General features: G+C 40.6%; 4 protein-coding genes across 10 annotated transcripts; 3 read left to right on the forward strand and 1 right to left on the reverse strand.

Annotated features, from left to right (window-relative positions):
* The first annotated feature begins 844 nt into the window (after positions 1 to 844).
* LOC6564047 (xaa-Pro aminopeptidase 2) lies at positions 845 to 8,579 on the forward strand. Of its 2 annotated transcripts, none has more exons than XM_043214940.1 (8): positions 845 to 1,157; positions 3,813 to 3,966; positions 5,258 to 5,331; positions 5,394 to 6,068; positions 6,128 to 6,240; positions 6,715 to 7,427; positions 7,647 to 7,715; positions 7,774 to 8,579. In XM_043214940.1, the coding sequence occupies exons 2-8, from the start codon at positions 3,906 to 3,908 to the stop codon at positions 8,187 to 8,189; spliced, it is 2,121 nt and encodes a 706-aa protein (XP_043070875.1). In that variant the 5' UTR covers positions 845 to 1,157; positions 3,813 to 3,905; the 3' UTR covers positions 8,190 to 8,579. The 2 variants fall into 2 exon arrangements, with proteins under 2 accessions (XP_043070875.1, XP_001989609.1); XM_001989573.3 differs by having other exon boundaries at positions 885 to 953.
* A 281-nt stretch (positions 8,580 to 8,860) lies between these two features.
* LOC6564046 (beta-mannosidase) lies at positions 8,861 to 13,137 on the forward strand. The gene is made up of 10 exons (XM_032737108.2): positions 8,861 to 9,311; positions 9,596 to 9,742; positions 9,806 to 10,322; positions 10,539 to 10,623; positions 10,676 to 10,850; positions 10,913 to 11,023; positions 11,090 to 11,575; positions 11,638 to 12,269; positions 12,331 to 12,510; positions 12,581 to 13,137. Exons 1-10 carry the CDS (start codon positions 9,203 to 9,205, stop codon positions 12,851 to 12,853), a joined length of 2,715 nt encoding a protein of 904 aa, XP_032592999.1. The 5' UTR covers positions 8,861 to 9,202; the 3' UTR covers positions 12,854 to 13,137.
* A 389-nt stretch (positions 13,138 to 13,526) lies between these two features.
* LOC6564045 (beta-mannosidase) lies at positions 13,527 to 17,819 on the forward strand. The gene is made up of 9 exons (XM_001989571.2): positions 13,527 to 13,902; positions 14,111 to 14,248; positions 14,315 to 14,828; positions 14,897 to 14,993; positions 15,086 to 15,374; positions 16,004 to 16,483; positions 16,540 to 16,961; positions 17,013 to 17,399; positions 17,464 to 17,819. The coding sequence occupies exons 1-9, from the start codon at positions 13,749 to 13,751 to the stop codon at positions 17,722 to 17,724; spliced, it is 2,742 nt and encodes a 913-aa protein (XP_001989607.1). The 5' UTR covers positions 13,527 to 13,748; the 3' UTR covers positions 17,725 to 17,819.
* On the reverse strand, positions 17,787 to 24,496 carry LOC6564044. 6 transcript variants are annotated; one of them, XM_043214918.1, is made up of 2 exons: positions 22,063 to 22,102; positions 17,787 to 19,116 (listed from the first exon to the last, which is right to left on the reverse strand). In XM_043214918.1, exon 2 carries the CDS (start codon positions 19,098 to 19,100, stop codon positions 17,889 to 17,891), a length of 1,212 nt encoding a protein of 403 aa, XP_043070853.1. In that variant the 5' UTR covers positions 19,101 to 19,116; positions 22,063 to 22,102; the 3' UTR covers positions 17,787 to 17,888. The 6 variants fall into 6 exon arrangements, with proteins under 6 accessions (XP_043070853.1, XP_043070855.1, XP_043070857.1 ...); XM_043214920.1 differs by lacking the exon at positions 22,063 to 22,102 and adding an exon at positions 19,547 to 19,583; XM_043214922.1 differs by lacking the exon at positions 22,063 to 22,102 and adding an exon at positions 24,472 to 24,496 and having other exon boundaries at positions 17,788 to 19,116.
* Between the last annotated feature and the right edge of the window lie 2,145 nt (positions 24,497 to 26,641).

The raw sequence follows: 26,641 nt of genomic DNA on the forward strand, positions 1-26,641 counted from the left end.
GGCGCACTCTCAATGGCATCGTGACCAAAGTGAAATAAACAAAAACATTTTGAGATTAAGAGTTTTTGTTTTAGATTTCTTGTTGATGTGATCTTATGCAATCGCCCGCACATTGGGCGAGCTAATCAAATAGCCAAAAAAAATAAAAATGTAAGGAAAACAAAGACTTTCGGATTCTTTGCCATGCTTTATTATCGACAATTTAAAAGCAATAAAATGTCAATTGACAGCATAATTTTTTCAGTCCCATTTCAGTCGTAGACAATTACAAAAGTTTTATTAAAAAACAAATACAAGTTGGAAGCCTAACAGACGACACAACAATGTGGTTAGCTGTCTGTGGCGAAATGTAAACCACATCAAATAAATAACACACACTGTTCATACATACACATGCAGTACAGATAATGATAGTCAAGATTGAGTTTCACAAACAAAGTGGAATCTGCAATAACATACTACCACTGTGCTGCAGCCAAGAAGAGACGCGTTTTTTTCTTCTATTTTTTCTTACTTTACACATTTTGGTTCTTAACCCATATCCCGCCGGCGTCGACGCCAACGGCGCTGTCATTTTCTCATCTAATGCGCGTCTGCCGCTAGTCAAAGCTCTCGCTCACGCGCCATTCGCTCAGTGGCCGTTGCGTTGTTGTGCTTGTTGTTGTTGTTGCTGTTGCTCTCTCCCACTGCTTTGTGCGTTCAAAATAAATTCTATTTGAAACGAATTAAATAGTGTAAGCATGCATGCATGCATGTGTGTGTGTGCGAGAGTGCGAACGGTTTTTTTTTCTTCATCTTGTACATTTGAAAGCACAGAAAATAGCAAACATGAAACATGTTGTTCAGTTTGCTTGTTGCTCTGCACGCGTGCGGTTCGCCTTTTGATTTCCGCTCCTACGACAATACAATCAACAAGCGAGACGTGTGAGCATATTCTGTAAAAGCCACAAAAGGTAGAATATATTCAAATTGTGCGGCTGCTATTTTAATCAGCTGTGCAAAGTTTGCAACTTTTCGTGACATACGCGACGTATACGTAATGTGGCATATTGAATTTAAGCATATAAAATGCACAATGTGTAACGTGTCTAGAAGGATTTCAAAATACAATTTTTTTGGTTTTGGCGCTCTTGCGTGAAATTTGCTCATGGTTCAAGGTTTGCAATCGCGCTGAAATTAAATTAGAATACATAGTACAAATGTAGCCACAAAATATTACAGACTACAAAAGATACAAACGAAAAAAAATTCAAATTGTAAATTAAAAGCGAAATAACTATGTTTATAGGCTTCACAAAATTCTTTTTTATTTTTGACAAATTCTTACAACAGCATAAATATACAGTTTTATTATTTACGATGCTCAAATATTTACTTTATATCATTTTAATATTATTTTTGTTTTTTAGTTTAATTTTAAACATACAATAGAACAATTCAAAGAGTTGACGTGATCAATTTAAAGATGCCCTGTATCGAGTTTTAGATAAACGCTTGAGCTACTTTAAAATCATATTATTATCATAATGTACAGCAGAGATAACCAGGTACAGTCAATTATCTAGGATGAAGCTAGCAGATATAAAAAAAATTATATAAATATTTTATCTGAATTTGGATATTTAACTATTTTGGACTAGTACACAGTTTTTTCAGTTTGTTGACTCAGAAACAAGAAAATTCACTTCCCTTTTTCGAATGAGTTTGTGTAGTTTACAGGGTATACACGTGTATTGTATTAATCTATGTTGATCGTCTTTATGTTCGAATAAAAATACAAAGTTGCTGTTTTGTGTACGAGCATATTTATACTCAAGCGTTTAAACTACATAGCTGTATAGTGCGAGCATATATATACATACATATGTATAATTAAATATATATGTAGACACCCAGTATTTATATATATATACATATGTTGGTTGTCTGTTTTTGGCACAGTGTTGTCTTAGTTCTGAGCGTGTGAGTCACCTGTGCGTTCTTGGTCGCGGCCACGGCAGTGAAATGAAAATTGAAAAGAATTGAAAAGAAATGCATTTGATAAACAATGGACAAACAACAACATTAGAAAACGAAGCATTAAATAAAACGGCATATGCAGCCTCCTTCCCACCCCACTCCTCTCCACCCAGAGTAAACATAGCACACCCATAAATTGTCTGCCTATTTGTAGGTATTGCAGGTGTCTTAGCAAGTTCTGCTCTTCTTCTAGCCTGTATTTTACTTGTATTTTTCTGTTTCTTTCTTTTCCAAGTAAGTAACCGCAGTAAGAATTGCATTTCCAGTAAGGGCAGTCAGCTAGTTGGCTGTTGATGTGCAATATGAGCACATTTATCATTGTTTATTATTTGTTAAGTTGGCAACTGTTTAGCATGCATATATAAATAACATGCATATGAATATAAGTAGATATATATATATATATAGTTTGTCGACTTGAGTTGGCTGTTGCCAAAGTCAAGCACATAATTGACAAGCGGAGGCGATGCCATAAACAAAGTCAAGACTTTCACATTTAAGTACTTTGGAAGAGTGCGCCCACCAATTGTTTGAATTTGTTTTATTTATAATTAATAGCAATATTTCCCATGGCATTTCGCCTTCGATGCAATTGTTGGAATTGCTGTTTCTCGTGGGCAGCTGTGAGGCGTGCCAATTGTGTAACAACATCAACCAAAGCAGCTATAACAACGCCCAGAGAGCCAATTATTCAAGTTCACATTAAATGCTCTCAAAATTGTATGTCAAACAAATACAACATTTTATCCGATCAATTTAATAATTAAGTTTATTCAAATTGTCAAATAGGTAGGAATATTAATAATAACAATTTTATTGTCGATATTGTATACTGATTTAAAATGCCAAGCATGTCGAGCATATTAAAGCGTTGAACATTAGTCGCCATCAATCAGTATCAATCAAGTTGCTTGCCATTTCTGATTGGCAGGCAGATTGATCGCGGCGCTTCCCTTTGAGCTGCCTTATATGGCATATGGAACTTGCGCAAGCCTATTTCAGTTCCAAATGAATGAACTTCTCCACACACTATCCAAAAAAAAAAAATAAACAAAAACAAAATCACATCGCACACCCGCACACACACTCGCCAGTTGATATGCATATATGAGCATAGAGCTTGGCTCATTTCCAGCGTGCTATTGGCTTTACGCATGATCAATTAAGAAAAACAATTAAGATTTTGTTAAAATACCAAAAAGAGACCCACAGAAATGTTCAGAAACTAGTTGCCAAATTTTCGACCAAACTAAGATAGACACAAAAGGCATGCCAGCAAAACGACACAGAACGGAAGTTATAAATACGAATATGGACTGATATCATAGTTACATTTGCATACGTGCCAATGTTTGTGCTAGATGAGTTATGGCTGACGTTCAGGGAATAGAAGTTGGCAGTCAAACTACTGGCATATCAATTAGTAGAAAGCGCCAGAGCCAACACCCAACTAACTGGAGCACACGACACAATTCACCATACTTAGAGCCAGGCCACACCCCATCATTAGTTGCAACATCTGCAATATGCGCACACAAATGACAAAAGAAAACAATTTTTTAAAAATATTAAAAGAAAACAAGTAAATGCCCAATTAAATACAAGTGAAGGGGAAAAAATAAAACCAAACACTTTCCGGTCATCAACTGGCAGAGTGCAGCGCCGAGACAAATGGCCACTAAAGATGCCACACTATATTGCATGGCATTTCCTTCCTTTCCCATAGTTCATGCACATTAATTGCAAGCATTTGATTTGTTTATTATTATTATTTTCTTTCTTTTTTTTTGCAGTGCAGAAAAGCCCAAAAACAAACAATTCTCGAACGCGGCCAACAGTTTTATGCTGTGCGCTTTGGGGAATTTTAAGTGCAAACACAAACAACAATGACGACAGCCAAATGGACTTGGATTCGGATCTGCCGCCTGCTGCTGAGCATTTTACTCGGTATGTACTTGTACTATTTTATGGTCTTTACATTATTTTATGGTTTTAATTCTTGGACGAAAATAGTTTTTCGCATATGGCTGGGTCAGCTAAACTTGAATTAACTCGTTACACCAGCGCTGGCCTTCAGTATTTAACCAAAAATTTCAATGTTCTGCAAAGAGTGCGTCACAAATGCGAACGCTTCTTCAATTTAAGGCATAATTTCTATTTTTAAACAAACGCAAAACGTATCCAAGCTTCATGAGCATTATAACTATATACAAAACAAAAAATGTTCTATCTCATTTTTCACATATTTCAATTAAATTGCCTAGACTAATTCGGTACATATGAATATGCGGCTATTAACAAGAAAATTAAATCACATATTTTCCATTTTAAAAAATGTAGGAGCCACATAAAAGGAAAACACAACGAAACGGTAATACACTAAATTTATGGTTCTTAATTGATTTTCAAATTAGTTTTCAAATTAACAAACTCAAAATGATTTCTTGAAAAATTACAATAGGATTTCCAAAGAATTCGACTAAGTTCGAAGTATGACAAGTCTTTCGCGAGTTTTGAACTCAGCTAGAGACAAGGGACAACATTGCCAGGCGATGCAAAAATGATGACAAAGTTCTTATACCCCTTAGCGAGCAGTTAATAATATAAATCGAGGCCCAGCATGTCTGTGGGAGGCGGATATAAATCAATTCATAATGCCACACGGTTCACATAAGTATGCTATGCATAAAGTAGAGTCATTGAGTTGACAAATCGCACGTCAGCAGTTGGCCAGCTTTTTGGCAATGAAATGGCCGTCAGTCACTTGTCAAAACAACAAAAATCCCACTGGGCGCCAAATGTAGTTGTTGTTTGCCATTGAAGCCCCCACACACATACATATACACTCACACACTGTGCACTTTACATATTACGCATACGCAGCGTGACCGTCGCATGACTCAATGTACTGTTAGAGTCAGTGTAGCAGGTGCGCTGAAAGCGAAATTGAAATTAATTTCAATTATATATTTAACGCTACAGAAAACCGCATAGAGCCGCCTGCCTCGACACTTCTCTTGGCCAAAAATAAACACACCGAAAATGATTCGGAATTGCGAGCGTGGGAAATTTGTGAGCACTACAAAAAATATTGTGACGCACTTGTTGCTATTATTAGGCCATTTGTTTGTTCGCGCGAAATATTTCTGCAAAACAAATGGCAACACTTATAAATCTATTACAACTATAACATATATACATTTACTTTGTTTAACAATTTTTCCTTTTTGCTTTGCAGTTTTCAGCAGCGTTGCCGCAGAGACACCCAGTGGCTATAAGCGTGAGATATGCGAGTTCCGCAAGGGCAGACTGGTACGTATTGACCACCCACGGATATCTCTGTCCATAAGCTAATGAGCTGTTAATCGTTTCAGATGCAGCCCACCAGCTCGTATCGCAGCCGTTTGCTTGCAATGCGAGAGCAAATGCTGATACGTGCCACACTCGAGGGGCCCGAGATCTATGGATACATACTGCCCTCCACCGATGAGCATCTCAACCACGAGGTGGCGGCACGCGATCAACGTTTGCACTATCTCAGCGGCTATACGGGGAATCGTGCTGTTGCCGCAGTCACGCAGGGTGGCGCCGCCATTTGGCTGGAGAATCGCTATGCACAGCAGGCGGATGGGGAGCTTGACTGTGATTGGGAGATTTATTTGGTGGGTGGCAATGTCAGCATGGCCCAATGGTTTGGCCATCAGCTGCATATGAACAAACGTATTGGCGCCGATCCGCAGCTGGTGCCGCATCATTTGTGGATCACTTGGGAGCGTGAGCTGACCGAGAAGTTTCTGAAGCTCATCAAAATCAATAGCAATTTGGTGGACATGATTTGGGAGGCGGAGCGTCCAGACCCACCCAAGGATCATGTCATACAGGTGCAAACACGCGATTTTGCCGGCGAGAAATGGGAGGACAAAGTTAATGAGCTGCGTCGTCGGCTGGTTCATCTGGGCTGTGATGCCATGATTGTCACCTCACTCACAGAAATTGCCTATTTGTTGAATATTCGGGGCACAGACATTCCGTACACGCCCGTGGTGAAGGTAAGCCGGAACAGAAGCAAATTTGGATAGATATGTTTGACAATGTGTTTTTTCTTTAGTCTTTTGCCATTGTCAGCCGGGACGACATATTTTTCTATGTGGATCATGGCAAGATCAGTCTCGGCATTGATCTGCATCTGCGCACTGATTGCTATAACGAGAACTGTGTCAAGTAAGTATGGATTAATAATAAGGTTAACCGGTTATTTTCCTTAAGTGGACGTCAAATTTGTACAAAATGTGAAAGTTGTGAAAAAAAATGTATGTAACAGATAGAAGAACGGAGCTTTTACATAAATATATAAAGATGGCACATTAATAATCTGGCAATCTAAATAATCACCTTGTCACATAATTTTTATCGACTGCTCTGGTCTGTTTCCACTGAAGAAGATGATTAATCACCTTAAGAACATTTTGTTAAATGCTGAATCGTTTTGAGATATGATAAATTTGATTTTCCCAAAATAGATTATTAATCATTCAGAGTGGACATATTGCATTGAGAAAAACTTATTCCATATTGTCAAAGATATTCAACTTATTTATTAAATTGTATTTTACATATCAACCTTACTTTTTTAGTTGTATATTTAAGCATGAGATCAAAAGCACTTCTGACACATTTTTATATTCCGTTCTGCAGAATTAAGGAGTACAAGCAAATTTGGAGCGATATACGAACTTATGTACAAATCTGGAAGCGTGTGCTAGTGCCGGCACCTTGCGTTCAGGAGCCGGGTGCCTCCGAAGCGATTTACTCAGCGGTGCCCGCCAAGAATGTTGTGGAACACATCTCGCCGATTATCTTTATGCGAGCGCAAAAGAACTCAGAGGAGCAGGAGGGCATGCGTATGGCGCATATACGCGATGGCGCTGCCATATGCGAGGCCATGAGCAATCTGGAGACCAGATTCTACGTAGAGCAATGGACTGAGGAGAAGATCAAGTACGAGGTGGAGCTCTGGCGTTTGTCGCAGACCCATGCCAAGGGCCTATCCCTACGCACCGTGGTGGCCTACGGTGAACACTCGGCTCTACCCTACTACATATCCAGCAATGTGACCAACATTGAGGTTTCCGATCAGAGCCTGCTGGTCATCGAATCTGGCGGCCAGTATCTGGAGGGCACGACGGATGTGTCGCGCACTTTTATTTTTGGCGATCCCACACGCGACATGAAGAGAGCCTATACGGCTGTGTTGGCTGGTATTCTACACATATCCGATCTAATATTTCCCGCCTCGGTGAAGCCATCCGGTCTTGACAGTGTGGTGCGCGCCAAGGTGTGGCACGAGATGACCGATTATCCGCAGGCAACCGGGCATGGCATTGGCGCCTTTGGTTCTGTCGAGGAGCGTAAGTAAAGTTGTTGTCTTAAAGTTACTGATTCTTTAAAATATTTCTCAAATCTTTAATGTAGTTTACGAATGATCTCCAAAGATATTCTCTTCATAATCAAAAGAATATTTTTCGATAAAATAAGACTAGTAAGCAGTCGGTTTTATTCCACTGCAAATCTATTATAACATTATTTTTTACAGTTCAACTAACTCATGTCAACCAACATATTTACAGCTCCCATCTCAGTGGCTTATGGACAGAACAGCAGTTTCCACTTTAAGCAGGGCTATTTCTTCTCCAGCGGTAAGCAGTTCAGCTAGAATGCCAATGTTGCTTCTAAAACAATCTTTTACTCATGTAGAGTCTGGTTTTTACAAACGCGATGATTTCGGAGTACGCATCAAGAATGTGTTGGAGGTGTTGGACACTGGCAAAACAACGACCAGCGGTGAACACTTTTTAGCATTCCAACCTGTTACACTGGTGCCGTATGAGCCAAAACTGATCGATGGCTCGATGCTGAGCTCAGATGAGAAACGCATGCTGAATAGATACAATGCCAAAATACGGAAACAGATTGGGGACGAGCTGAAAAGACTGGGCAACATGAAGGCCTTCTATTGGATGATGAACAAGACGCGACACATACGCGAGTATCTGCCGGAGGACGAGTATCGTGCAGCAATGGGAGGTGGCTGCCACACCCACATCCATCCTGTCTACGTGCCCATATTAGCTGTGTGTCTAATGATTGTGGCATCATTCATCCATCTTTAGAAGCGATATATTTAAGCAATTGTATGTGTGTGCCTGTACTTGTGTGCGTGTGTGTGTGTGTGTGAGTGTATGTGGTTGCTTGGGTGTAATTATGTAGATTTAGTTAGCTATGCAAATCGAAGAGAGAACTTGGGACTAACAATTAAAATACCATTATTAACTGTTAGAATGTATTTAAGTAGTAGCTTGATTCATTCAATTCATTTGAAGTTGAGATACTTAAACCAATGCAAGTACGTAATGCAATTGTATAAACATATTTAACTATCAATAATTTACCAAAAAATATCTGTTAAACTTCTTATATTAATATGAACAATATCTACTTAGGTAAGAAATAATGCTGTATATTTTTCTAAATGTGATTAAACGTAAAATGTATTGAAGGTGTATCCGAGATTTACATACTGAAACGCTTAAGAAGTATGTTGTGCAGAAGGCCTTCCCAATGACAGATGTATCGTGTATATATAGTAACCTGATCTTTAATCTAACCAACCAATTGCGTTTTTCATGTTATGTCAAAATTTGAATATTCAAATGAAAAGGTGTAATTTTAGTAAGACTGAAATGAGCCAATATCATGTTACATATCTTAATGAAATTTACTTTTCCAGGATAATTCAAATCACGTTTTTGTTCTGAGCTTCGTTTAAGTAGGTCAATTATATTATATGATCCAATCAATATTCACCTCGATACCCGCACATGCTCGAAGATTGTGGCAGTTCAGATGATAGTGTTACGGAGATATTTATACCACCAGAGTTTATTTTTTCCACCATAGCCAATCGAGCTGATAAGCCAGCCAATAAGTACGTTGAAAAGTTTGTTGAGTGTTCCAATCATTCAGTTATTAACGTGATTTCAACTCGATACCTTGTGCTCTAGATATTGTTAAAAATAAATGAAAACGCGCAGTGCAAAACAAAAAGTGATAAGATTTAAACAATAAGAAATATCTCAATATACTCAATGCGACACTGATTGAAAACAAAGAAAATTCGTTGAAAATGATTTACCTCTTTGGTATTTTGTTGCTCCTACTTCCGCAACTGAATGCCAAAAATGTGCTAGTCGAGGAGTTGACAAAGGGCTGGTCCTTGAGGGAGAGCGGCTCTAGTGAGTTTTCACCGAAATTATCAATTTTTCTATGTCTGCTGGGGCATGAATATTACAATATTGATCTGATTCATTGCCAAATATTCAAGATTCGCACAGTCCCCGGCCTCCCCAGTAACTGTTGCGACTGATAAGATAAGAGCCCTGACGTTGACTTCGGTTTGTTGTTAATAGCAATGACTATGTCAATTAATTGGTCGTAAAATGTTTCCACTGCAACATTAGTGATTTTAGGGCGATTGTTTGTTTTGCACCGATTTCATTTTTTTCTTTGCATTTTTCAGCGAAGAAATTTAACGTGGCAAAAATTCCATCCGGGGTTTATACAGCTCTTAAAAGTGAATATGGTGATCTGCTGGATCCTGGCAATGATATTAAACTGCGTTGGATAGCAAACAAAAACTGGACTTATAGCACAAAATTCGCAAGGGGTTTGGACAGATAACTGGCCTGCATTTCTCGACATTCCTACTAAAGTCTCCCTTAATTTTCAGCCGATGAATTGGGTCACGAGAGTAAAGTGAATCTAACATTCCACGGAATTGATACAGTGGCCAAGATCTGGTTAAATGGCGAATTCCTTGGCGAGACAAATAATATGTTTGTGCGGTATTCCTATGCCGTTGGTAATATTCTCCGCCGAAGTCCTGACCTGAACCAGCTAGAGATCGAGCTACTCTCCCCGCTGGCCGTGGCGAATGCACGTGCCAAAGAGCTGGAGGACAAGGGCATTAGCGCTCCGCCCAGCTGCCCGCAATCTCAAGGCGATGTTGAATGTCATCGTAACATGTTGCGTAAAATGCAAATGAGCTTTGGAGGTGAGTGGAATCCGGCAGCATTGTCGTCCGGCATATGGAAACCGGTGACCCTTGAGTACTACACGGTCGCCATACTTCGTGATGTGGACGTGGCAATCAATCGCAACAGTACTCACTGGATAATGGACTGTCGAGCAGTTCTAAGCACAGCCGACTCTGAGTATTTCCATGCTCAGCTAGTGGTCTATTCCAGGTGAGTGGAATTTTCACCCGATCTCTGATAAATTGTTTGCATAACGCACCGAGAAGTAAGATGGTTGAACTATACTATTATTCATAGTTTATTTAAATATCATGGTTGAGTCCCATGATTAAAAATAACAATTCTTCTTCTGTTTTCTTTCAAATCTCTGTAATAATTGTAAAAATATTCAAATCATATAATCGTCTTATTCATAATAAACCTCAGCGAGCTGCTGGATGAGCCGTTTGTCGTTGAGAAAAGTCTGAACTATGCGTCGCCTCATCTGGAATTTCAGGTTGATATACCGAAAGTACGTAGATCCATACTTTTACTGGATTCAGCTAATCATTTACAAATCTTAGGAGCGCGTCAAGCTCTGGTGGCCCAATGGCTACGGATCACAGCAGTTGTATCCAGTACTATTTAGGTTGAAGACTTATCGGAATAAAGATGAGCCAAGTTTGAGTTCACGCACGGACTCGCAGAAATTGCTGCGTATTGGATTTCGGACAATCAAATTGGTGGAGGATAAGGATGGTAAGAAATTAACTTATGCATGTTTGCTTAAAGGTTTTCTCATCAATTTGGTGTGGTTTCAGACCGTGGTCGCACTTTTTATTTTCGTGTTAACGATCATCCAATCTTCATGAAGGGCGCCAACTATGTGCCGGCTCAGACCTTACCCGAACTCTCGGCCGAAACAGAAACAGGTGAGTACAGTTTATACAGTGTATCTAAGTTCTATTTTAATTTGGACTTTCTATTTTTCGTTACAGTGCAGCATCTGCTGAAATCGGCCCAGCTAGCCAACATGAATATGATACGCGTCTGGGGTGGTGGCCTTTATGAGTCGGATACCTTTTATAGTCTGGCTGACTCGTATGGCTTATTGGTATGGCAGGATATGACGTTTGCAAGAGCAACCTATCCCATCGACGATGAGCTAATGGCCTCCATGGGCCTTGAGGCTGTACAAAATGCACAGCGACTCGCCTATCATGCCAGTCTGGCATTGATTGTGACTAATAATGAGATCGAACTATATCTGGTTAAAAATCGCACTGATTTCGGTGAAGATGCGATGCGTCTTGAGAATGAATATAAGCTACTATTTGTGGGCAATCTATGTGCCGAGCTAAATATAATCTCGCGAAATGATTTCAATCCTCGTCCCGGTCCCATGATCTCCACACCCTCGCTGGGAATTCTCGAGTCCGGCAAGGAACTAGCCAAGGATCCCCAGAGTCCAGACTATGGAGATGGTAAGTAAAAAATGGGTCTCCATGTTTGTGACAATAAAACAGCCTTTACTCTTCAATTACAGTACATTTCTATGAGGACGAACAAGATTCCACTTCGCAGGTTATTTACCCGCCGGCTCGTTTCATCTCTGAATTCGGCTATGCCAGTCTGCCCATGCGTTCGTCCTGGCAACGTGTGCTCGGCGAGAATCAGACTGAGGAGAACTTAGCGGCACTAATACGCCAACGGCAGCATAATTCAAGGGGCTTTATTCCGATATTAATGGAAATTGCTTACCAGCTGCCATTCAAAATACACGCCTGGGATGATAATATCGATGAATTTATCTACTTCAGCCAGGTGGTCCAGGCAATGAACACCAAAGCAGCCTTTGAACTGTTTCGCAGCAGGCGAGGCGATTACCAGACAATGGGCGCACTTGTCTGGCAGCTAAATGATGTTTGGATAGCGCCCACATGGTCCTTCATCGATTTCTATGGCAACTACAAGTTGGCTTTCTACTGGGCAAAGGAATTCTTAGCACCAACCAGTATAATTACATTCTACAATGAATCTGGCGATCACCTGAAGATAACTGTCACTCGCGAGAATTACATAGAAACTCCCGATGTGCAGCTATATAATATTCACATCAATACATATCTGTGGAATGATATTTTCTCCAAAAAGGTCATCGCGCGAGCAATCGGCTTGGTAAGATTATTCCGATTTTTATAGCTTCATTTTTGAGAAATTTAATTTGATTAATTTTTAGCGCTCAAGTTCGTTGGATGAGTTGACCATACCTCTGGAGTCAGTTCTATACGAAGACCATACTAAGGAGGAAATCTTCTTGGAAATCCTTCTAAAGGATAACGATGAGATTGTGGCACAAAACTACTTCTATCCGGTGCCCATCAAGCACATTGTCGGCATTAAAGATCCGGAACTTAGGGTTCGTTTTTATATAATATTTTTCAGCTGATTGATATGAATTTATTATTATTATTTCCATTTTGTAATAGCTCGAAGTTGTGGGTATCGACTGCAATAGTGTAAAAACACCCTACAGTAATAGTTTCAGTTTGCGTATAACTGTTAAATATCCAGCCCTGTTCGTTTACTTGGAGCTGATCCATCCGGAATATGCAAGTTTGAGGCACACATTCTCCATGAATGGCTTCATTCAGACGGTTCCCCGTCAAAATATATACTTGGATTTCGAAATCAATTCGAAATGCTTGACTCTCAAAAGTTCGGATATCGCAGTAAAGACCATGAACCAATATTTGCAATGAGTATTATAATGAATGCAATATAACATATATTCTTGTATAAATACGACTAAGTTAAAAAAAATATATAACTAGACCGATTTTAAGAAACTTAATGATGTCTATATTTAAAAACACAAACCAAATAGTTGCCACACTTTTGTGCCCACGCCTTTGACTATACATAGCGTCGATTATAATTATGAAACGGCTATGTTTTTCAGTTTCTTATGATAAAGAAGAGTTAATTAAGATAGCTAAACAAACAGAAGGTAATAATAATGATATTGGTTAAAAAAGGAGTTTGAATGAAGATTAATAAATTTAACTGAGCTTAGCTGAATTTTAATATTCTACAAACATTTGTTTCCATCAAACTGCATAATAAATATTTGAATAAAGGCTCAAATTTTCACTTAATCTACTCTCTACTCTAAATCCTACTGTATTTATCACTGAGAAGATACTGCAAAGGTGTGTTTGTATGTGTGCAGGGTGGGCTAATGTGTGATAGGTCACTTCCGTACCGAACGCTGTCGACCGCAAATAAACCAAATCTAAATTAGAAGCTTTAGCTTTGTTCACTAGTGTTATCAGTACATATTATCTTTCTCGCATTCTCTCTCCCACTCTCCAGCAATTTGCACTCTCACTAGAAGCCGACGAGCGCCGATCGTCAAATTCCAGTCGTCAGTACATTAGTTACCCTTCGCGGTGGCGGTCGCGTTCATTGCTGCGTTTCGGTGGGCAACGCGACGGAACAGTTCGTATTTATATATGTAAACAACAAATTGGTGCTCGAGTTGGCGGCTCTAAGTATCTGTTATTTTTTTTGTTTAGAACCCGAAAGAAGTTTGTTGAAATAATTTATGACAAATAAATTGGCAGTATTTGCAAAAAAAAAAAATAAAAAACAAATATGCGTTGTTTGCTGAGTCGTAAAGTTTACGGTGGCACCAGCTGTGGACTGTTGGGACTGCTGCTCTGCTTTCATGTGGTGCCGGGGGTCAAAGGCGACGCTGTGCAAGTCATTGAGCTGGGCCATAATTGGAGTATATCTAATCAGAATGGCTGTAAGTATAAACCAACTTAAGATTGTATTTTAAAGCAGCTACCAATTAATCACATTAATAATAAACAAAAACAAGGAAGAACCGAACCAGTGGCCAGCAAATTTTCCTGTATTGACTTTGGTGTTTTGCTATTCATTATCAGTATCTTACGCTGATGATAAAACATACGTACTGAATATTTAAAAGAGCGCAAAAATATATATTGCAGCCATGACTATTGCGGATCAGACGCTGCCCTCGGGCATATACAGTGCCTTCTATCCCAATCAACTGCTGGATGCCTACAATGATGTGAGACTCCGCTGGTTGGCCTACGACAATTGGACATACACGAATAACTTCAAGTGTAAGTGCATTCTCCAATTGAAGTAATCATCTATCTCTAATCCCTTCTTTTTTCGTTTTGGTGCAGTCGATGTGGATCACTATAAGCGTGTGCGCAGTTTTAATTTGACCTTCCATGGCATCGACACAATAGCTGAGATTAGGTTGAATCGCCAGCTGTTGGGACGAACAGACAATATGTTTGTGCGCTACTCATACGATGTGAGCAAGTTGCTCCAGAACGATAATGTGCTGGAGGTGGAGATAACATCGCCAGTGTTGGTCGCAAGGGCCAAAGCCAATGCATTGGACCTAGCAGAACTATATGTGCCACCAGCATGTCCACCCGAAAGTTATCACGGTGAGTGCCACATGAACATGTTGCGAAAGATGCAGGCAAGCTTTTCATGGGACTGGGGACCGGCGGCGCCATCGATGGGTATCTGGAAGAGCGTTCAGCTCGAGATGTACGAAGTGGCACTGCTACGTGATGTGGATGTGGACATTAGTAGCAACGACACACACTGGAACATGCACATAAGCTGCTACATGGACACCATGAGTAGAGAGAATTTCTATGCCGAATTGGTATTCTATGCCGTGTGAGTAGACCTTGACATGACACATCAAACACGAAGTTACAACTTATCAAGGTCTTCATCTATTGCAGTGAGCTGCTCAAAGAGACAGTCGTCATAGACACATACACCTCAAAGCCCATCAGCTATTTGACGCCGGTAATTGTATTTGATCAGGCTGTCCCAATTGTAAGTAGCGAACACTAATTGTCTTGAGCGGCAATTGATTTGATTGATAAGTGTGTCAAGAGCAATTTGTTGTTGTTGTTTGTATTATGCAGGATGAAGTCAAAACCTGGTGGCCAAATGGCTTTGGCGACCAGAAGCTATATCCGCTGCACTTTACGCTGAACGCCTGGCTGGGCGCTTCTGGGCCCGAGCTGCGTGCCAAAACCAAATCACAGAAGTCTGTGCGTGTTGGCTTTCGCACACTGGAGCTAGTAGAGCGCCCGGCACCAGATGGTCAGGGCAACACATTCCTCTTTCGGGTGAACGGACTCGAGATGTTCATGAAAGGCAGCAACTATATTCCATCCCATATACTGCCAGAGCAACAAACTTTCGAAGGCAGTGAGTATGGAAATTGTATAATATACTTGTCCAACAATTTAGCATATATGAAATAGGCAACTTATTAGATGATAACCCTTTAGAAGCTGAACTCGATTCAAAAAACCCATGAGCAATCAAAACTAACCTCATATTGGAAACACCCAGAAACACACATTTGCTTCTGAAATAGGTTTTTCCCTCTATAATTAAAAATAATATAATTTGAAATTCTATGAATGCAATGATATTGTCTCAACGGTTCCAACGAATTGGATTACAACAATAAATAATAAATAAAAAGACTATCTATATATCTGTACACATTTATATATCTACATCTCTATAGTCTTTGATACTAGCTACCTTTGACAGGTTGACAATTTTTAGAGTCATCTTAATAAAAACTCAATAATAACCCGCAATCATCCAAAACAAATTTTTGTAGGCAAGCAAGATTACTATTTCAAGATGCAATTATAATCAAGCATCGACTGCATCGCAAGCATCTTGAATTCTTCAATAATGCTTAATGGTATCACTGGGAATTCATCAAGATAAAATTATAGTTAAATTATTCAACTGATTGTATGCAATTTCAAGCAATTGTTGACTATTTATTAATTCTCTAAAATCCCACATCCTTGCAGTTGCCTACATACTGGAATCTGCCAGGGAGGCGCATATGAATATGATACGAGTGTGGGGTGGTGGTATTTATGAATCAGACTACTTTTACGATCTGGCTGATACTCTAGGCATATTCATCTGGCAGGATATGATGTTCGCATGCGCCATGTATCCAACCACACCCGATTTTCTCGCCTCAGTCAGCGAAGAGGTGCGACAGAATGCCAAGCGATTGTCCCATCATGCCAGTGTTGCCATTTTTGCTGGCAACAATGAGAATGAAGCAGCACTGGTGCAGAACTGGTATCATACATTCGGTGATCTGGATCGCTTCAAGGCCGAATACCGGGAGCTCTACCTGGGCAATGTCATCCATGAGCTGAAGATTGTGTCGCACAGATCACGGCCTGAACCGTTGGTTTCCTCGCCATCGAATGGCAAGGCGGGAGAGCGGTACAACTATATATCGGAAAATCCACAGGAAACCAGCAATGGCGATGGTAAGGCCATAAAATAAAATTGATCAAGCCCATTTTTAGCATTGCTACGATTGCAGTGCACTTTTATGACTACTTTAAGGATGCGTGGAATGCGGATATTTATCCACGACCACGTTTCGCCAGTGAGTACGGACTACAATCACTGCCAGGTGCCTTTGCCTGGTCGCGCCTTAAGGCGGATGATTATCCACTGGCCGAACTGATGAGCCATCGCCAACACCATCCGCTTGCTATGGTACCAATCACCACCCAGGTGCATCGACATTTGCCTCTGCCGCTGCCCGAGGACGAGAACTACAACGAGGCGCTAATCTATTTCAGTCAGATATCCCAAGCCATGGCCACCAAAGTGGAGACTGAACTGTATCGCAGTCTTCGCGATACGGATCACAATACGATGGGTGCCCTTTACTGGCAGCTGAACGATGTCTGGATAGCGCCATCATGGTCCGGCATCGATTTCTACGGCAATTGGAAGGTACAATATAACTGACTAATCTCTGCTAAATACTAGTGCGAATTTTTACAGCTCCTGCACTATTGGGCACGCGATTTCCTTGCTCCGATTGCCATAGTTGCGCTCGAGGACACCACCAAAAAAGCACTTAATATATCGCTCATTTGCGATAGCCAAAAGCCAAGCGTCGATACTGCCAATCTAAATGTGGTGGCCAACATTCATCTGTGGTCGCAGTTATTGCCACGACAATCCCAGAACTGGTCGGTCACCCTGCGCCCCAATGGTGTGCAATATGATAAGGTTATACCAATCAAGGATCTGCTGAAAGGTGAATTCAATGAGCACAATGCTTACCTGGAGTTTCAATTGCGTCGCGATCAAACTGTACTTTCACGCACTTACTTCTTCCCCAGCAGCATTGCGAGTGCTGTGGGCATTTTGGATCCGGAGCTGGATGTGAGTATATAAGCATATGATCCATCCAGAACAGCCACATTACCTTTAAAATAAAATTGCACAGTTCGATCTCACGTCGAAAACCTGCGTCTCAACTACGTCTGGCACACGGAATAGCATCAGCATTACAATAACCGTAAAGCATCCGGCTGTGTTTGTCTACTTGGAACTGCAGCTGCCCTATCGGTATAAGCTCTCCGAAAATGGATACATGCAAACGACGCCCGTACATGTGGTTCATGCGACAATCGAGACGTCCTCTTGTATTCGTATCTGGCGCAAGTCCTACTTCAATATCTGGACCGTAAATGAATTCATGCCATAGCGCGGCAAATTTCCATTTTAAATTTTAATGCAACATTTATAAATATCTTATCAGGTAAACAAAGCAATAAATATAATAGATATGTTATAAGTACAGTTGTGCGTGTGTGTGGAGGCAACGCTGCCTCAGGCAATCTAAATGGGTGCCTGCCACCGGGCGCCTATCTATCTATCAAAACTGGGCATTTGGACACGTGGCGGCGTATAACCCTCGGGATATGGCACCAGCTGATTGTTGAGCACTCGCGCATTGCGCCAGGTCTTCACCTTGTCCTCTGCCGTGTCCGGCACGCGGACACCCTCGATCAATGTGACCGCCGGCCCATCGACAACGTTGTGCGTGCTCTGCCCAATGGGATTGCGATGCGGACTGCCGGCAAGTGGACGGCGAGTGGGCGTCACTGAGGGCGCGGCAACACCGGCACTTGCCGTCACCACTACCGAGTGTGGCATGTAGGTAACATATTTTGATTTCTGGGGCGTGGCTTGGTAGTTATGCTTGGTGATCAGATTTTGTGGTGGACGTGAGCGAGAACCGCCACCATTGCTGAGATAAATGCGTGCATTGCGCTCAACATAATCCAACGGTTCGGAGGCAGCAAATTGCATATCGCTGGGGAAACTGATGGGCGCCTGACGGAGAACGCGTGGCTGCGACTCAACAGGATCGGCATATATATATGGCTGCCACTGGCGATCCATGGCGAAGGAGTAGTTGTTGTTGTTGTTCCGTGTGCCTGGCTGCGTCTGGAAGTAAACTGGCTGCCAGGCAGCAGCAGCAACCCCACCCAATTGGCGTCCACTTCGCGAGTTGCTAATGCTGCTGCTGCTGCTGTCCAGCGCTTGTTGTTCCAGTGCCTTGCTCTGTGCCTTGGCCAACTGCAACTGAATAAACTTGGCCTGTCGCTGTTCTGCGCTGGCCTTGCGCTGGCGATAGTCCTGCTGCTGTTGGGCCAGTTCGCTTTGCTTCAGAAGTGCCGGCGTATGCTCAAAGATTAGCTGTCGTCCATTGGGATTGACACCTGCATTGCTCCTGGCCTGCAGCAGCGGTCGCTTTACATCCGAGCTGCGCACAAAGAATGAACCAGCCGCCTCCTCGGCACGCGCCTTGCGGCTATTCTTGCCCACCAGTATCTCCACATCGTTCCCTTGGCTGGATTTGACACTCACCACGCGAACCTTCGACGGATCCAGATTACGGCCAAAGCGCAGCTCAGTGCGCAACAGTGATGGTCGTCCCGTTACGCTGCTGCTAACGCTACCGTCGTTATCATTGGCATCTGCCACGCCCAACAAGAGCATCGCATAGAGCAATAATGTTGCAACACTCATACGCCCCGCTGCCTCTGTCACCTTTGAAGTCGTTGACGTTGCCATCTTTTGGCTGCGTTGGCTGTGAAATTTATGTAAATTGATGTCAAATTAGCCTAAGGTAATTGTTCATACATATTTATGTAAATCAGCGAGTAAGCACTAACTACCTTTATCCCATTCACAACTTTGTTAATAATTCATACGTGTTCGTTGCTTTTATAATTGCATTGTTAGCGACTTAACAATTAACATTGGCAGTCTGAAGCTCCAAACTGCAAACTACTCTGTTCCCATAATTCTCAAGCTTCTCTTAACTAAATGTGGTGACTCTAGATATGTATTATATGATTAGATTTTATTGGAAGTTGGTGTGGAGAACAAGTTTCATAATTGAACAGAATCTAATTTGACGATCAGTCCCAATTTCCATTATCAATACTACAAATTATAATTAATTGATTGAATTAAAATGTATATATATTATTTGCTTAATTTGTTGGTCAACTTACAAATATGTTGATGGTTCAGATTGTTGCTTGATTGCTTGGCGGATCTTCAATTCGGTTTTCACACCGGTTAATTTGCTGTTGCAGCACCTGCTTGAATTTTAGCTCATTATTTCTGCTCTTAATTTAATTATTGACAACCAGTCAAGCAGCCAAGCTCTGGCAAACAGCCTGAATGCATTTTACAACTTTTTACTGTATCTACGTGTCTATCTGCATGTGTGTGCATTGATGTGTGTGTGTGTGTTAATATGCTGGGCTCAGAAAGCGAAACAGCAACTAAAAATTGCACTGGTTAACTTTCGTTTGCTGCTGTGGCATGAGGAAACTGCCGGTTTGCCGGCAACAACAACAGCAACAACAACAGCAGCACTTAGTCAGTTATTGGCATGGCGTCAATTCCGGCCAGTTTGGGCGTGGAATTGCACTAGGCTCGCCTTTTAAATGCGTTCATGCTCTCAAACTCTATTTAACACAAGAGCTGATTTAAAGCACTTGAGCAGCTGCTATCGCCAAAGTCAATGACATTATCAACTCGTGCCTGTTTGCATCAACAATAATCACAAAGTCTCTGAGCACTTTATGCTTCAGTGCAGTTACCTGCTTTTATACCTGTTGCTGCCCCGTATTCAATACTCTATACTAGCACAGTTGCCGTCTCACATACAAGACTTTTATCTAAAACAGGAAGTATCCTTAACTGAGCAACGGGTTTGAATAACCTTCAACTTAAGTAAGATGCCTTGACTGCAAAAGTTCTTGGAAACGTTGAGTTTTTAATTTAGTTGTGTTAATGAAAGTAGTGTAACAAGTAAACCAATGTCAACTCAGAAACTTATCTCCCAAAACAATTAATGTAGCTTTGTAAAGCAAACAATATAGTATAGAACAAACGTTGATATATTTAAACTATTTTTATCATCCAGATATCTACAAACAAACTAAGCAAACATAATTAAGCAAATATTTAAACTGCAAATATTTATCAAATATAAAATTATAAATTAAACGACATATCTGACTAAGAACTCGGCTTCAATTTTTGGCAACTGTTATTAAGTAAACCGATAAATTAAGATCAGTTTATTAAATCGCAGGAAAACGTACAAATTTACTAAAACAACCTTTATATTTATTAAAAATTGATATCAAAATCATGGGTGCAAAACTTGTATTGAGGTGCTGAAGGTTCTGTTACCATGACTAAATATTTTAAATAGAATCGCATTCTAAACTTGGACGTCAAACAAAAAACATTGAACAAATCGCGACTACTGAGATCTTGTTAACGTTGTAAACGATTCACCGTCACACCTCTTATAGCTCGCCGTCTGCCATTCAATCAGATAGGTAATAAAGTATTTAAATGTTGCCAAAGATTGATGGCCGAGTTTTTGTCCCATTTATCGCAATTTGCATTGGATTAATTTTAGCTTTGCCTATTGATTGGCTGCATAATTGGGGCTGAATGGACTACGATATTACGCATACGCCGTATGCCGCCAACAACAAGTCATTAATGAGTGAAAATTTACGAACAAAATGAGAAAAACAATTAAGAAAATTGTGAATTGCAATTTTAATAAACGGCGCACGGCAGAGTTCACGGGAAGACCACGATCACGACTGCGTCTGAGACTGCGACTGCGAGTCAGGCAATCTGGGTAACCACCACATTGGTGCTTGTGGCCCAAACTCGAACTGACTGCCGACTTTCACTTTCAACTCAAACTCGGCAGCGATACGGCTGAGTGCGCCGCGCTCCCAGTTGAACTCGCTGCCGATGCCGATACCGCTGCTGCTACTGCTGCTGCTGACTGTGTGCTGTGCGTTGCGTTTTGCTTTTGTTGTTATGAAATCGTCGCAATCATCGCGCACTGTAACAACAAAAACAAGTTTTACTTTTTGCACAACAACACTAACCACTAACCAAACCACGACGTACAAAAAAAAAATGAGAAACCCCAAAAAAAGAAGTCAACGCTTGCTATTGAGCGCTTGGTCTCTTTTTTGTAAGCCTTTCTGAAGTGCTGGCCAACGTTTTTAGGCCGCTGGCCGGTAACAGCAACGTCGGCGCCAGCAGCGAAGCGACCGATTTCGGCTTCAATGTCACGTCGCAGCCACAGCTGCAGCCACTGCCGGCATCGACGTCGACGACGACGTCACAGCAATCACCTGGTCTTTCGCTTTAAAGCTTTGCCGTTGCGTCTTCATAGCGTCATTTTTTCTGTTCGTTTTTTTTTTCGGCCACTTTTGTTCAATGAAAATTACATCACTTCAAGTTTTGAAGCGGGACAGGAAATGCGACTTAAAGTTTTTATCAGCGCCTGGTCAAATTCAGAGTCAGAGTCAAAGTTTGAGTTTGAGTTAAAGTCATGGCCCTAAGTTATAACAAGCGCTGTTGAGATTGGTATTAAGTAAGTATGTTGAAATGCAAACTGCAATTATTGTTATTGTTATTGTTATTATGTATATGCAATTTGTAAAAGTATTTAATTTTGTGTGTTTAGTTTACTAACCCATGGCACTTGGTAGCTCGGCAAGTAATCACACGTGGCATCAACTATGTTGATCATTTGCATGCACATTCACTAGATACAATGGACAAGCGACAGGCGGCGCACATTTAATGATGAGCTTTCTCACTCAAGGCGTGTCATTTGCCATTAATTGGGTATTACGCTTATGTATTGCAATTGAGCGCAATTGCGGGACAACAACTGTGATGCAAATGACTGACTTGTTCATTGACTTTTGAGCTTGAGTTGTGTGTGTCAGCTTCTAGCCCATAAAATCGAAAAACTCTCACTTTTCTTGAGTCAACAGCTCTTCTAGAGCCCCTTGACAGTTTGTCAATCAAACAAGCTAAAAAGCAGCCGCAAAACTACAGACACACACACACATACACACATACACATACACACACACACACACATACACACACACACACACACACACACATACGCTTGACAACGTTGTACGCATTTCGAATTGATCTGGCAACAAAGAGTGCATTAAAAATTACGTATACGCCCACTGAAGCAGCAGTAGACCTATTCTTCCTCTTCTGCTTTATTCGCTTTGAGCCACGGACCCATTCTTCCTCTTCTTCCTTATTCGCTTTGAGGCACGCGCGTCAAGTTGCGCATTGCATTTAATGCATTTAAAAATCAGAGTTGTTGTCGACCGATGTACGATATCCGATGTCATTGGTAGTCGGGTCCAACAATCAAATGGTCGTTGTTATCAGTGATTGTTGTAGATTTTGTGTGCTTGCTTTTATTGTATTTGTTATTGTTGTTGTTGTTGTTGCTGTTGTTATTGATGTTATGTGCAAAATGCAAATGTGCTTCTGCGGTTAATGTAATTTATTGTTGTTACTTGGTATTGATGCTTGCCGGCGTTGTATTAATTTCACTTTTACTTTTTATGATTAACATTTCCCACCCAAATGCGAGAAATTGTACATGATTATTTTTTCTCTGTTTTTGTTCACTTACAAAAATTTGTATATTTCGTTGCTTCTACTACGGCAATGAAATGTGAAATTTGAAAGATCGTAAAGTTGAAAGATGCTTTGGCCCCTACGATGGTCACTTGACTTGCCTTTTCTTAAATTTAATGCTTTTTACTCATATGAGGTTTTTGTTTTAGTAATTTTTTATTTTTAATTTGCCAGCTTCTTTAATTATTCGTGCTTGTTATTCAGCAGCACTGGCAGGTACTTTCCGTCCTAAGATGAGTGTCTATTTTGGGTGCTGTATTTTTTGCACCCATTTGTAGCAAATGAAAGTGAAACTCTTTTAACTTTCGTACTCATATCGTGTCTGCCAAGTTAAGGGCTCGTGAGCTTAATGGATATAGCTTGACACTTCAAAATATGATCAACAAACAAGCGGCATCTTCTGACGTCATTATCCCACACACAAATGTTGCAAGCTCTGAGGCTATTAAAATGTGTTGGACAATCAAAATGATTCAGATGCGCTCTTATGCCAAGCTCAATCAACTGTCAACCAACCAACTTTTTGATGCTCAAAACGTTATTTTGTTGCCTAACAAATATCGTAAAATCTTTTGAAATCTGAACCGTTATTCGTTTGAACTTTCAAATATTAAACTAATTTTAAAAAATATATTTAACCAAAATAAAAACATCAATCTAACGATCTATCTAATGTACTGCACCATATATAATTCTTATTATCAAGCTCACCAAAAAACCAACAACAACTCACATTTTAATATAGTCGCTTGAATTGAAATCCGGACTGCTAACTAGTCAAATGCTCCGTGGTGCTTCTTGGCGCCGTATCTGACAACAACAAGAGGCTTTTAATTTGTATCTTTGTATCTGCCAACGAACAGACGAAATGTGCGACAGATCGCAACGCGAACCGAAATACAACTGAACGCAAATGAAAAACTTTTGCTTGCAAGTAAAAAAGCATCGAGCTGGAAAACGATGGAAAAAAGTAAAACTTATTATGCATACATACACACATGTGTACATATGTACACATCTATGTGTGTTTGGAGGCCGACACCAACAGCGACGCAGCGGCAACAGCAGCGGCAACAAACGCAGAGAAGGTAGCGCCGCTATTGGCAACCGTAACAACACAAGCACCAACACCAACACCAATACAAACACACAAACACACTGCTGGAACGACGTCGACGTCGGCAGCGGCAACAGCTGGCCAAAGAGACTGAAACCAAAAACTAAGACTCAGACGGGGACTCAGACTGGAGCTTGTGAGCTTGACACGGCTAAGCACACAAAAGACATGCCAAAAAAACCTAAAAAAAAAAAAACCAACAATCATTGCGGCCAAAATCAGCGAACAATTGCGCAATTTCGACAGCAGCAACAACCAGCGAGCGACTGCAAAAGTTAAAATCGTTACTCACAATATTTTATTTACCTCTCTCGGTGCTAGCGAATACAAGTTAGCAGCATTTTGTTCGCATCAGTGAGTACAACTAATTTGACGATTGTCTAACAGTGATTTATCTCGATTTATTAATATTAGAAATAAACCACATTAAAATCAATTTTTATCTATGTACATATCTATACTAATGATAAGTTAAAGCTATCATCACGTAAGATGTTAACTAAAAGCACTGATTGAAACAGCCAGAATTTTTCGAATATTATCTAAATCTATTAAGATGTAATGCAGTAACGTATAAGTGTAGTGTGAATTAGACTTTTTTTTTATTCTTAATTCAACAAATAAAAATTATAGCTATAGAACTTATGTTATATTAAGTATTTCCAAATAATTAATTAGATTTGATCATTTGCCATTACTATTATCTATATACATATATTACATTTTCGATTTCCCCAATGAATTCGGTGAAGTCAGCATGAAAAAAAACATTAATAATAATTAGTTGCGCCTTAAGATAAACAAATCATCAGCCCATGAGACTAAGGAGTCGTCAATGCGGTCCTCCCCAGCAACAGTTCTTCCTCTTACACACCCCGGTTTGGCGGCTTTAGATGCATGCCATCAGATTGTGGGCAAAATAAATAATTGCCATGTGCCGCGGTGGTTTACGAAAGTGGCCAGAAGTAGGTGTGTTCCATTGAGCTGTGTACCTTGTTTAAGATGCTAAGATACAGATACAAATCCAAGGCAGTCACTTCACACAAGCATTTAGCTTAACTTTTTAATAGCAATTTTCGCAATTTTCATAGCATTTTATTGTGTTGTTTCTAGTTGGAGAGGCTTTTGAATAAATAGCTTTTTTTTAATTAACAAAATTTCACTTTCTTGTTAGGCTAAAAACTTAATAGGTTGAGAGGGGGTTATGGTATGGATGCACAAATGAGGAAAAGATAATTAACTTATGAATAGATCTCCAGCATGTCATTGGTGCTCTTGGCCGCTTTTTTTGCCTTACCATCCTTAATTAAGCGCAAGCCATTCTGGCTGAATTCCAAGCAATTTAATTTATGCTCAAATAACGACTGGTTGAGCAATAATGAAATGCACATGTATAAGCGTCTATCCACAAATCTAGTTTGAGATAAACGCAGGCAGCCAAAAATGGGAAACACTTGTGCAAACGGTGTACAAGAATCCAGAAGACTACTCGCCCCGATGGTAAAGTCTGCCACTGAGGAACCATTCAAATCGACTTTAAAATGCACACTCAAAGCTTTCCGATTAAACATGATGAAAACGCACACCTCCTGCTTCAACACACCAGCGCCGATACCCACACAGCATGTGCACACATAGTCCTGACAGGAGCACAGCCTCAATTTTGGCAGCTCAAAAAGATTGTTGTTGACTGCACGCGGCATCAATAATTTCGGTGCACCCAGCAATGGTGCAATCAGCATATTAGTCGGCTTTACGTTGGTCAATAATTTCGATGCACCCAGTAATTGCAATCGCTTCAACTGCTTGTCATTCGAAGGATTAAAGGGTGTAATCGTCTTATTAGTCTCGTTTACCTTGGACAGGTCCAGGGAAAACAATGCGTATGCGCGATGCACCATAAAAATAGCCAGAAGACAAAACGGCGCAAGGCAATTCATTCTTTTGACGCTGTACGAGGTTGTGCTCCACTTGACTGTTTAATGTATTGTCCAGCCGGAGGCTGTTTAGAACTTGTAAGCTTAAGCGTGTTTTCCCCCACAATTGTCCAAACAGAGTGTGCATTGTGTTTGCCCTCAATACATGTTATTTAATTTGTTCTAGTCGCTTTACTTCTAAACGGCCGCCAAATGGCGTGGAAAATCGTATTAACTGAAATTGGAATTGTGGCGCGAGGACAAAGTATGTGTTAAATGTGTCAATGCTAGATTGGGTGGGATGATAGCTCCAAGCGGCTAAACTAATTAATGAACGTTCGTCTCGGTTGTTCCCAATTTACGATAGGACACCGGGTGGAGCGCATAGCTGAAAATTGAACGCTCATGCGGCATTTCTTACGTCTGCTAGAAATGTAAATGTTACAAAATTGCACACTTGAAACTTTGAAATGTGTCAAAATATCATTAGGCGCTCATTTTACGCAAACAACGGGCTGCCAGGTAGCAGCAACAAAAATAACAACAGCAACATGAAATTG

This window comes from Drosophila grimshawi, unplaced genomic scaffold (assembly GCF_018153295.1).
Source record: "Drosophila grimshawi isolate 15287-2541.00 unplaced genomic scaffold, ASM1815329v1 contig_311, whole genome shotgun sequence".
Classification (NCBI taxonomy): domain Eukaryota; kingdom Metazoa; phylum Arthropoda; class Insecta; order Diptera; family Drosophilidae; genus Drosophila; species Drosophila grimshawi.